A 12,292-nucleotide genomic window follows, 5' to 3' on the forward strand; every position below is an offset into this window, starting at 1 on the left:
CCACCGATGCTGCGGGACGAGGTCAATGGAATGCTTGAGCTGGTTAAGTTCCGTCACATCCGGATAAACGACCAGCTATTGTACAAGCTAATCTTAGAGCGAGCAGAGCTACAGCAGCTATTCTATAACCGGTTTCGTCAAACAGATACTGCTCAAGGAGTTACTAAGATGGGCAACCGCAAAAGTAGCAAGCCATCGTCAGCGACCGGCCATACCCGGCGTGACAATAGCCACCAGAACCCAAAGGAGGGAGGGAAGGCTCCTGCAGATATGGACAGAAAGATCCCACCTCGACTTCAGCACAACAGTACGCTACAAGGAAGTCCACCACCTCGAGCTGGCTGTCTGCACTACAAAGGCGATCACGGGTTACGTGATTGCACCATTGCAACATCAGAAGAGAAAGCTGAAGCTCATGCTACACATAAAGCAAAGAGTTGGAAGGTAAAACGGGCGATGGTTGGTAAGCTTGATGAAAAGGGTGACGACACTGCAAAACCAATGTCGTCGGGCAAAGGAGTCGAAGACGAAGAATATACAGTCCTAATTAATGGTGCTGTGGAGATATCGGTGTGTCCTGATACAGGAGCAGACAAGTGTATACTTCCAGCCACAGCAGTGATGCAAGTCCGGGAAATGGGGCGTACCCTCGAGACCAAAAGACTTGCCCAACCAGAGCCTGTGGAAGGAGTTGGGGGGAAGATAACGCTATGTCATGAGACAGCGCAAATTGATGTGCAAATTCGAACGTCCGCGGGGCCAGTCAATCTCTACAAACTCGACTGTTTGATAGTTAATGGGGAACAGCAGTTCTTGCTCAGCAAAAGAGTGATGAAGCGCTTAGGCATCGATGTCAAGCGTGCATTTGAGCAATTAGCTAATAGTAGCATCGAGCTCAATCACGATGATCTACCAGATGAACCAGAAGATGAGGTGAAAACGGTCCTGGGTGATGGTCACTACCAGGCCTTCAGAGAAGACATAGTCAGTATGAGCAAGAAGTTTCTCATGTGGTGGAGAACGCGAATCGTACTGGACGAACTTTTTTTGGTGGAGCCACTGGTATTCACTTTGAAGACGGGAGAGGAGCCGGTACGCTGTAAACCTCGCCGATACCCACCTGCTCAACTTAAATTTCTTGATGAACACGTCTCTCAATTGCTAAAGTTTGGGTTTGTGAAGAAAACCAACCTTAGCAAGTGGGCATCAAACGCAGTCCCTGTTCAGAAGTCTGACTGTAAAGACGAATTCGGGGCTACCAACAATTACATCAGGGTGAACAACAAAACGGTGCCGATTGCTGTCACTTCTCGATCATCCTAAGGTCTGTGGCTGGAGTTAAGTTTATTGCGAAGTTCGACATGTTCAAGGGCTTCTGGCAAATATTGCTTGCAGAAGAATGCCAGAAAATGTTCAGCTTTATGACGCACGACGGCGTCTACACACCGTTGCGTGTACCCCAGGGAGCCACAGATTCTGCCCTGCACTTCCAGAACCAAATGCAAACAGTATACAAGCAGCTACTGTACAAGGGTGCCCTTATTTGGATAGACGACATAATAGTATACGGCAAAACTGAAGAGGGATTCTTAGCCAACCTCCGGATGCTCTACGAGTTAGCTGCCAAGCACCGGTTGAAGCTTAATGCCAAGAAAAGTGTCCTTATCGCCTTCGAGGTATCCTGGTGTGGACGAATCATTGACGGACAAGGTGTACGACAAGATCCCGAACGCTTGTCCGCTTTAGTTTCGCTACCACTACCGCAAGCAGCAGCGGATCCTCAACGCTTTCTGTGCGCGTGTAACTGGATCCCGGATAGTGTCGTTGATTTTGCCAGAGTATTTGAGCCGATGTAGTCAAAAGTGAATGAGGCGTTGATGAATCGTAGCCGAACGAAGCACTCTGCGGGAGCAGTTACGCTGTTATGGACAGACGTAGAGCGAACAGCATACTCACAAGCCCTCCAGAGTATTGCCAACTCGGCAAAACTGTATTTTCCGGAAGACCATGCGACTATTTGCCTACTCATAGACGCCAGTGACTCCGGATGGTCAATTATCTTGACACAAGTGCGGGACTGGCATATAGGAACTCCTGTTGCCCACGAGCTTTTGATTTGCCAAGGTGGGGCGTTCAGGGGAGCCCAAGTACACTGGTCTGTCATCGAAAAGGAGGCATATCCAATAGTTCGGGCCTGCATCTCGCTCGATTACATTTTGGAGAGAGAAGGGGGATTTAAAGCCTTTTGTGACCATTCAAACTTGATTTAGATATTTTCTCCATCCGAAGACGTCAAGAAGCACACACGAGGGAAATTGATCCGGTGGGCTTTGCGTATTTCGTGCATGAGGTACACGATAGAACATATAGATGGAGATCGCAATCTCTGGGGCGGAGATAGTATCGAGATGGACCGAATCCTTTACCAGCAACTATAGTAGTGAAGGCTGCTCAAGTGCATAGTCAAGCGCCTTGGTCTAGACTTCGCCCGCTACAGGACGACACGTTTGGATGGCCGACTCTAATAGCGATAAAAAAGCACAGAAAGCGGCGGGCAAACCAGGCACGGGGCTCGAACAGGATCCACGCGGGGTCTGGGTCGCCAAGGGCAAGATATGGCTACCAAGCGATGACAAGAATTTGATCCTGCGGGTAATGATTACAGCACATTGCGGGATACGAGCTCATCGCGGAGTGGATGTCATGTTCTAAATGCTAAGTGATGAATTCGTGATTGAGGATTTGCGGGTCCGTGTGGAAAGTTTCGTGGCAAAGTGCCTGCTGTGTAAGCACGTCAAAGGTGGAATGCTAATACAGCGTCCATGGAGCAGTACTCACGCAGCTACAAGACGCAATGAACTATTACAAATGGACTTCATGTTCATGGGAGACAGCTACGGTGACTCACAATACCTTCTCGTACTTAAAGATGATTTATCTCATTATTGCGAGCTGGTAGCATGCTCGTCAGCAAACGGATTGGTGGCAGCGTCTGCAGTCTTAGACTGGTATAAGAGGGTTGGTTACCCGAGACGTGGGTCTCAGATAACGGCTCCCACTTCCGGAACACGCTAAAAATGGACGATTTGAAGAACAGATTGGGTGCACAGCAGCGCTTTGTGCCAGTTTATACACCTTGGCTGCAGAACGGGTGAATCGGGGCATATTACACGTGGTTCGAGTCTTACTGCTAGAATTTCAACTAGATTCGCGAAATTGGGAGTATCTGTTGCCTGTAGTCCAGTCAAATTTGAGCCAAACCCCGGTACGCTCGCTAACGGGGACATCCCCTATGGAGGTTTTCACCGGACTTGATCGGGACCCAATTGTGAATGTGATATTGAAGCCCAAATCACGCACTGGAGCTTATGAAGTAGTGCGGGGAGATATAAGGCAGTACAACGCTCAATTGAAGACGCTGAGAGCAAGCCTACAAGAGCTGCATGCGGACGTCGCTGACAGGAAAGAGCGTCGACGCCTACAGCAGCAAGCAGCCAAGAAGGGACGAGAAGGCACATTTTCTATCGATGATTTTGTGCTATGGTCAAGGGCCGACCCGCGAATGTCGGGGCAGAAGCTGATGGTTCACTGGGTGGGTCCATTTCGGGTTATTGAGGAACTCCCATCTAGTTTTCAGATTGAACACTTGCTGACGGGTGACACATTCGACGTACACGCTATACGACACAAGCATTATGCAGACAATATGTTGGAAGTCACCGAAGAGCTGAAGCATCATCTTGAGGCTATTGTCCGTGCACCCATCAACGTATGATGTTACCATGTTCGGCACAGCCTGATAGATGCCGTCAAAAGCCTCCCATGAGTCTTCTGCGTCTTCCAATCTCTGCCAACTCACCAATAGTTGCCATTCTCTGGATCTGCGTTTATATCTTCCATTGGATACTGCTCGAACACCCAGTTTAATACCTTGCAAAGCAATGATCATTTGAAGAGCTTGCAGCAGGACCGTGAGATGTCATCAAGTCTTTGGGGGCCTAGTTTCAGACTTGGTCACAAGAAGAAGATCTCATAACGGCATGGTGCCTATTGGTAAGGGTCGCTATGCGAGTAGTTGCAGTCGAAACGACCGTAGAGTAGCTGAAGAGAGCTAGCTACTTTCTAATACATTATCGATTTTGCATTTTAACAGCACAAAAGACCACACACATCGACATAAATTCAATTCTCCAATTTAATATCTGCTACTCACTTCACGCCGCGAAAATGCACTTTTGTCACTACCTGTTTCGCCCAGCGATTAGTTCTCGGTCCACTCTACCGTCACCAGGCATTGGGTATGATCAAGCGCCAACGGCTCGCTCTGATAATATCGACCACCGGTCAGCACGTACTGGCTCACGATACCGTGAAGACCAATCTAGAACCGACGGATCCTGCTTATTATCCGGCCTACAAGTCTCACTTCAAGCAAACTCGGACTACCACAAACAAGAACGGCGCCAATCAACAAGATCACAACCAAGGAGCAGACCAGTAACACATCACAAAAATGCATAAACGTGTGGCCTACTTGGCCTTTGAGACTCTTCGTACGGGCTTTGACATCGTATCGTATCGCTGCCCGGGCGGTGCCATGACCGGAAAAGACTGGGTCAACCGTTGCCTCTTTCTCGAGGCTGTGGCAGGTGTACCCGGCATAGTGGGCGGCATGCTGCGCCACCTACGGGGATAGAACGATCAAAAATGATTGATGTGGCCGAAGGAAAGAGAGATTTTCTAATAAACCTTAATAGCGTATGGACCTTAATATCTGAGTGAAATAGATATTCTAACTGAATGTTGCCTGTGTCGTCCGGATTGGGTTTTTACATAATGAAGGTGTCGGAGACATGGAATGACTGGTTTAGCGTCGGCAAGCGGGTGACATGCAGCAAGACAAGTCCTCGTGCGTATGTGGCGATCAGCCTCTAGGTCCGCTTCTTTAGCTTAGATGCACAGCTATTGGTTACAGAACTGGAATATGAGCTCGAAGGATCAAATATTAGGACTGACTTGCTGTGTGAGAACATGGGCAGCTGATATAATATTTAGCTAAGGGCACTGAGCTCGTGTGTTAGGAACAGGATTGTACAGTTATTCTCTCTCTTGTATTAAGGCTGTTTGTTTGTGCGGAAGTTCATTAAGCTACAAAACGGACGGCAGTTCAAATCGCGCTTGTACATTGCAGATGCTGCAGCTACGAAGCAGGCGCAGGAGATGCGTCGGTCACCGACCCCGACGGTCGGTTTCCATACAGGAAATTCCAACCTTCGATGCGCATGCTTGGATTTTGACAATTTCAGAGCTTCTTCGGGCGGAGCACGACTTTGTTTGTTAGCTGTAAGAAAAAGATGCAAATTTTGCACATTCTCTTTGGTCTGTTAAGAGCAAAAAGGAGAAGTAGGGGTAAGCAGTTATAATGTAAATTATCCTGGTATGGTACCACCTACTAAGGTCTTGACGTTTGTCAGAAGACTACTGAACAGAAAGAAGGAAAATATATCAGCTGGAAAAAGGAGAAAAGACAAGAGGCCCCAATGTCGCCTCACATCGATTTGCCTCCTACTTAGCATGCTATCGATCGGGTAGTTTACAGACAGCGCATTGTTTCTCCTCAAATTCTCCTTAGAAAGAATACCGGGTACATACATTGTCGCTGGATGATAACAATGCCACAATGAAGTTGTTTACGTACCTGCTTCATCAACACTTATGATTTCCAATTGCGTCCGGAGAGTGGAGTGGCACTCTTGCACGCACGATAGCGCAGACCCCAGTGGGGCCCCGGGCCCTCTCACACACACACACAACTTGTGTGACACAAGGGACTTTCGACTAGGAGTCCTTCACTTTACAAATCGATCCAGATCCTGAAGGGATGACGAACAGTGGAGACAAGATCCACTCGGAGGACTTCGTGCAGTTCATGAGCTTTGCTGGAGCCTTCATGCGCTCCATTGAGCACAAACGAGAAGACCGTATTCTCTGCGATCCGTTTGCAGAGCCCCTCACACGTCAGATCGCGCCACAGCTCGGACCTCGAATGAAAAAGTGGACCGAGAGCCTTCCGCAGCCAGAAAACTACTTCTCCATCCGAACGCGCTATCTGGACGAAGCGATTTCTCAACGAGCCGCTAGTATTCGTCAGGTTGTGCTCTTTCGAGCTGGCCTAGACACGAGGGCGTATCGATTGGAGTCTCTACGGAACTGTCGAGTGTTCGAAGTAGACCAAAATTTCGCATTATTTGAGCACAAAGTCAGCGTTCTAAACGTCACGAACGCCCCACTTATACCTGACCAACACGAGATTGTCGTGGCTGATGTAAACGACTTCAACTGGGAGGAAAGACTGCTATCTGCTGGTTTTGACTCAAACCTTCCTACGTTCTGGGCGCTGGAAGGCCAGACGATGTACTTGGACCGATCGAGTAATGTGGCGTTGCTCAAGACTATCGACGTTTTATCAGCTTCGGATAGTGAGATTTGGGGCGATATCGGAGGTCAAGCGCTGCAGGAAGGCGCAATTGCAGCGATTAAACAAGTGGACGAACTCAGCCAGACTGAGCTAGGCACTCATCTATTTAAACTGGGCGAAGACGACGCTATGCATGGCGTGTTCAGTCAGTTGCCGTGGGAACTTGAGCTGCAGGCAAATTTGGGTACGTCTGGGACCCATTTCAACCGAAAATGGGAACCCATTCCGTCAGTTTCAGACAGCCCCAGTACCGTTTTCGTTTGTTCATGGTCAAGAAAGAGCATTAAAAAGGGTTTGTATTTTCATAAAATTAGGCCTCCTATCTTTGAAAACTCCCCATTTTCTAGTACGTGACTGTTCGATGCAAGCGACTCTCTTTACATGTGACGCAGAGGCATCGACCGTCCACAATGGGGCAGCTCAATGCCTTCGTGTGGTACACTTCACCCTTGTGATAATGACAGAATTCGCGATCACAGAGACAGCAATAGTGCAGGATACGGCGGTCCAGCGTGGCCGTAAACGGCACCTTTTTCTTGTATCGCGGGTCGTGGCATACGTGGCATTGATTACGCAGCCCTCGCTTCTCGGCTGGGAGATGTCTTGGTCGTAACTTGCCCTTAAGTTCGGGAACTGGTACCATAAAAGTAGAGCGACTGGAACTCGTCACTAACCCGAACTGGTTTGTAGCTTGAACGACGAACTTGTACGTCTCTCCGTGATGCAATTTGTCCACAATCACCGTCGTAGGCAGCGGTAATGTAAGCAACTTGATCCACTTGACTTCTTCCGTCTTGGTACGTGTCCAACGCACTGTGTAGCATACAATAGGGACGCCATTATCCACAGGTTTCTCCCATGATACACGAGCTGCAGCGCTGTCCACACTTGTCTTGCTAGACTCCACTTCTACCGTCACACGACTAGGCATGTTTGGAGGTAATCGACGTAGTAATCGCAGCAGTGAGTCAGCGTCTCCGTAGATGATTCCTCGAATCGGTAACATTACTACTAAGAGGATAACGATAGCGTCGTCTAGCCACCAGAAGTAGAGTTTCAGCAGACCCCACATACTGATTCTATGGTCAAAATTATCTGCGTCGTCGTCTTCAGCGTCTTGAATGTCGTTCGAGTTCCACTTGCTTTTACTATACGAAGACGAGCGTGAGGACCGCGACTTCACTAGTTCTGACGACGCTATTGGGTCTTTACAGCGTACAATAACATGTGGGCTTCGTCCATACGAATTCCACGTTGTGAGGCGATACACTACATGCTGATGAGACTCGACGACGTCCAAGAACTCCGTGTCAGCCCCTGTATACACCGACGTCCACGTGGGTTCGCCAGGACTGCGACGTTGCAATTGATAGCGTTGCGGAGAGTTCTCCGCCGGCACCCAGGCGATCTGAAGTAGCACTTTATCCTGTACAGAAGAGCGTTCTGCGCACACACTCGACACAACTGCGCCCGGTTTTCGACCCATACCCAGGTATTTCATCTGTAAGAACATGGCTAATTGGTGTCGATGCAGTTCACTTTGGACGCCAAGTTCCTGCAATCTCGCTCCGTCATTGGCCATTAACAACGGGAAGGTATATCCAGAGATCGAGTGGGCTCGAAACACGTCACTATACTGAGGTAGTTGCACTGCATAGGCCACCCAGTCGGCTACTTCGGCCACAGTCATCTCAGCGCCCACACTCTCCCAACGTTCGTCCAGTTCTTTCCACGAGATGACGGCGTCGTTGTCACTGTCGAGTTTCTTGAGTGCAGCGTCGACATCTTGGTCGGTTTTGGCTCGACTTTTGAGCTCGGACAGGTCGAGCCCGCCGCTGTCGTCGGTGTCAAGAAGATGATGCAGTTTGTCCTTGATCTGCTGGATCTCGCGGCGTCCCACGTGTCCGTCGCGGTCGAAATCCGCCAGCAAGCTCTCTGTCGTAAACAGAGACGTAAGCACTTAACAAGCAACGGGGCAGAGGCTTTTAGTAGAAAGCTAAAAGCCAGATTTTAGTACTGCACGTACCAACTTCAGGTACTTGATGCGTTTTGTTGCGCTTACTGGGCTTCTTACGCGCCTCCTCAGCGTCGGTGGGTTCAGCCATGGCTACTGTCGTGTCTGGGGAGATAACAGCGTTAAAAACATTTATACATAACTGATAAATGAGTTTAGTACCTTTCGTACGTGGCGTGATGACTGCCTTCGCGGCCACTTCCGTTGCACATAGCTGAAGAACCAGCACTGCCACGACGACCACAGCCAGCAGCGATATCCGCTGGTACCTGGTACTTGTGGGAGCAATGGCGGCGGGGCGTGCGGGGCCGCAAAAATTGCGCAATGGTGGCCGCATCTTCACGTTGACCCTACAGCAATTAAATGAATGATGGGCTTATTGAATGTGTAAAAATGGCCCGACAAAAGTGGGGGTGATACTTATAGTATGTAAGGAGGTGAATTGCAACAAATTACGGCAGGCGGATCGCACATGTCACACTCATGTGGGTACAGACAGAAGAATTTTGCGTTGATCCAGTGACTATAGCTTGTAGGCTACGATACAATTTGTATTAAGCTTATTGTGAATTCCGACCAAATTTGCCGTTTTTAGTCCTATTCGTCAACTCTCTCGCATACAAATTTCCTGTTATCTAAAGGTCAAATGACATCACGTGTGTGTTAGCCCAGCCAAAATATATCTATCTGCTTACGAATGTTCAGTATTACACGTATTTCTTGCCTTTCCGATAGCTAGACATAATCCAGCCGAACTACTTCGAAGTATAGTATTGTACAGCTGTGCCTTTTTAGAAGCAGGTAAAAACAATCGATAAAACAGCCTTTAAAATTTCATACCGGTAGTGGATTAGTATTATTAGTGAGCATATAAAACGAGTCCTCCGATTTCTTCGTAAATTATATTGATACATTATAGCTAACTACGGTGTGAGGCTCGGGCGTGACGCAGCCTTCTTACTTCCTCCAGCAGTAGCAACAGCAGACGACTACGCTGATCAACGTGCCACCGTCGCCGACAGCTCCGCGTCAACTCCGCCTACGCTCCACATTCCTTCTATCCGATGTTCCTCTATTTTTATGCTCGCTACAATCGACCAAAAATGTTGAATAAGTGTAGAACTATATATAATACATGTAGGATCGATGAGGCTATTGGAGCACGATTGGGAAAGGGGCCTACCTACGATTCTGCCAGCTTCCACACAAGTCTCTCCAGAAGCCCAGATCCTGGAGACAGCATTAGCCCGCCATCCAGCGTTTACATCCTTTCATCTGTGTGACACCTACAAGAAAGCATGATAACTAAACGACAGGTTATAAGCCCAAACAGATATACGCCTCGCCCCCGCGGATCGGTAGTCCAGTCGGACGAAAGCAGTGACGATGATCAAGTTTCCGACCACTCGAAAGTCGGCTCGTACGCTGAAGACGGCGCCGGGAAGGTATCGGGCTCGGATCAGCCGTCGTCGCCTTCGTCATCCCGTAATGATGAGTCAAGTACAAGGTCGGAATCATTTGACACCAAGGGTTCTGGATCTGAGAACAGATCGTCGAGCTCCGGTACTGAGTGCAAGAAGAAACTGAAACACTCTAAGAAGAAGCGAAAGAGCCCCGAGAAGAAACGAAGCAAAGGCGTATCTCGCAGGTTCCGAAGCTTACTGGTGTCGATGACAACGAGTTGTGACAAACCATGATCGAACTGAGGCTAAAAGTGCAGAGCTTGTGGTTCTTAGTAACCAAGGAACCGCTCGGAAAACATCGTCGGACTCGCATCACCAGCGACGGTGGGGGGGGCACGGTGGTTGAGAGCTCAAGAGACGATTGCTGGATCCTTGGCCCCCGGATTTGCAGGTCGTTACAGGCGTCTGCTCGTGAATTGTAACGCATTCGTCCTCTTTCTTAGAAGATTCCGAAGGAGCGTAGTGCAGGAAGCGCACCCGAGAACGACATACTGATCAACTCGGCAATATTCACTCGCAAACTAGAGAGAGGGGCCGGGCTGACATCTATATTGCCGCGATCATGAAGCTACAAGAAGATCTGGTGACCCATGAGGTCACCAGATCCCCCCCCCCCTCGAGGACTCCGAGCTAGCCGGATTATTGCTCATGAATGCGCTTGATATGTTTCCGGGTCTGAGTAACAAGCTGGTGGCAGCCCGGTCAAAGTATTTAGCTCTGAACGTAGGGCAAGTTCGCGGTCGGTTACTGGCAAGAGAACAAGAAGGGTCCACAGTCAACACGATCGCCTTCTAAGTTCTCAGTCGTCGTTTAGTAGGACAGCACCCGGGTTCTCCAGGTCCTTGCTGGTTATAAGCGGCCAACAAGATCAAGTAGACGACCGACACTCTCAATCTCGTCAGCCATTGCGCCGGGACCGTCGGCAAACGGCGAAGGACGGTATGCAGAGAAGGCCATGCTCTAACTGTCATCAACTGGGTCACTGGTACCGAGAATGTCCGCACAACCGGCACCAGGGTAATCGCCCCTGCAATGTTGGTTAGAGTAAAGGCGGTACCAATCAAAATTGTAGGAGAGGCGGACGAATAGGTTATGGGCAGGGTGATCAAGGAAGGTCACGAAACGACCAATACAGCTCCACGGGACCGATGGCCTTGATGGCAGCACTGGACAAGCAGCACAGACAGGATTACTTAGCTAACACTGAGTGGTGCCTGGATAGTGGAGCTCATAATAATATGTGTGGCGGCATCTCCTGCTTTTAAAACGCGTTCGACAGCTGGTGGCGGACGCATAGTGAGCCGTGCTAATGACCGCTCGGTGAAAGTGAATCAAGGTGGCGATGGTATACTTGAAGTCATCATTGGGGAGACAGGATTCATGGAGCAACAAACTCTCTCTGAAGTATATCATGTGCCTGGTGCTATAGACTACCTGGTTTCGCTAGACTTCATGCAGCTGAAACTAGGAGGACGGAATTTATCGCAACACAGCGAAGTTGTGTGCAATGCCATCGTCCAGTCTCCCAAGATATGTTTTCTATCCGTTTGGCACAAACGGTTCACTAAAACTAGCAAGAACATCATTCTGGAAATGGTGAAGCAGCAGGCAGTAAAGGGGGTGCAAGTAACCAAGACGCCAGCACTGGATGCAACGTGTATTCCATGCGTGAAGCGTAAAAGCGTTCGTATGTCCTACAAGGAGCGACGCCGTCACGCAGCACAGCCTCTCAACGGCTTTAACCCCCCCCCGCACTTATAGGTTGTATTTGACGACATGTGACCAAAAGGTGCGCCAGGTCCTGTTTTTCCACATGTTGTATATACAACATGTTAAAGACAGTGAAATGCACAGGGTTAGGCTGAAAAATGCACAGAACACGCACACAAAACTCCTCCAATTTGTCACAAAGGTTGCTGACTCTCGCCTCGTGTAATCCACTGATTTCTCACATTCGAGAAAAAGCAACGGGGACCAGAGATGGTTGGCCAACGCAAAACGCGTCGCGAGTCAGAAGGCTTACTCGCCCGCCTGGAAGGCAAAAGCTCGGAGGATCGGGTGCGCTTGACTGCCCAACACACAGCATACCTGAACGGAGAGAGGGAGACGGATGCTGACTTCGGGAACGAGGCCGCGGGGGGCAACGCAGACGACTACGGTGGCCGCGACGAAGGTAAGGCAGACGACGACGGCTATGACTCGTGGGCATCCATTCCGGCGCTTCCGAGCCGACCACCTATTGGAAAGACGGCGTCGTACATTACAGCGGCAAAGAAGCTGCGGGCAGCTCGTCTCGCAGCTAAGGCCAAAGCGGAGAAAAAAAAACTGGAAAGGGGA

The 12,292-nt window shown here is 49.4% G+C and overlaps 2 protein-coding genes across 2 annotated transcripts; one reads left to right on the forward strand and one right to left on the reverse strand.

The window, feature by feature from the left end:
* Positions 1 to 5,881: 5,881 nt before the first annotated feature.
* Positions 5,882 to 6,786, forward strand: PITG_16545 (O-methyltransferase, putative; the record flags this gene model as incomplete). Its single annotated transcript, XM_002897521.1, has 2 exons — positions 5,882 to 6,662; positions 6,770 to 6,786. The coding sequence occupies 2 exons, from the start codon at positions 5,882 to 5,884 to the stop codon at positions 6,784 to 6,786; spliced, it is 798 nt and encodes a 265-aa protein (XP_002897567.1).
* A 35-nt stretch (positions 6,787 to 6,821) lies between these two features.
* On the reverse strand, positions 6,822 to 8,168 carry PITG_16546 (uncharacterized protein; the record flags this gene model as incomplete). Its single annotated transcript, XM_002897522.1, has 3 exons — positions 6,822 to 7,551; positions 7,639 to 7,655; positions 7,704 to 8,168. 3 exons carry the CDS (start codon positions 8,166 to 8,168, stop codon positions 6,822 to 6,824), a joined length of 1,212 nt encoding a protein of 403 aa, XP_002897568.1.
* Positions 8,169 to 12,292: the final 4,124 nt, after the last annotated feature.

This window comes from Phytophthora infestans, genomic scaffold, assembly GCF_000142945.1.
Source record: "Phytophthora infestans T30-4 supercont1.44 genomic scaffold, whole genome shotgun sequence".
In the NCBI taxonomy this organism is placed as follows: Eukaryota; Oomycota; class Peronosporomycetes; order Peronosporales; family Peronosporaceae; genus Phytophthora; species Phytophthora infestans.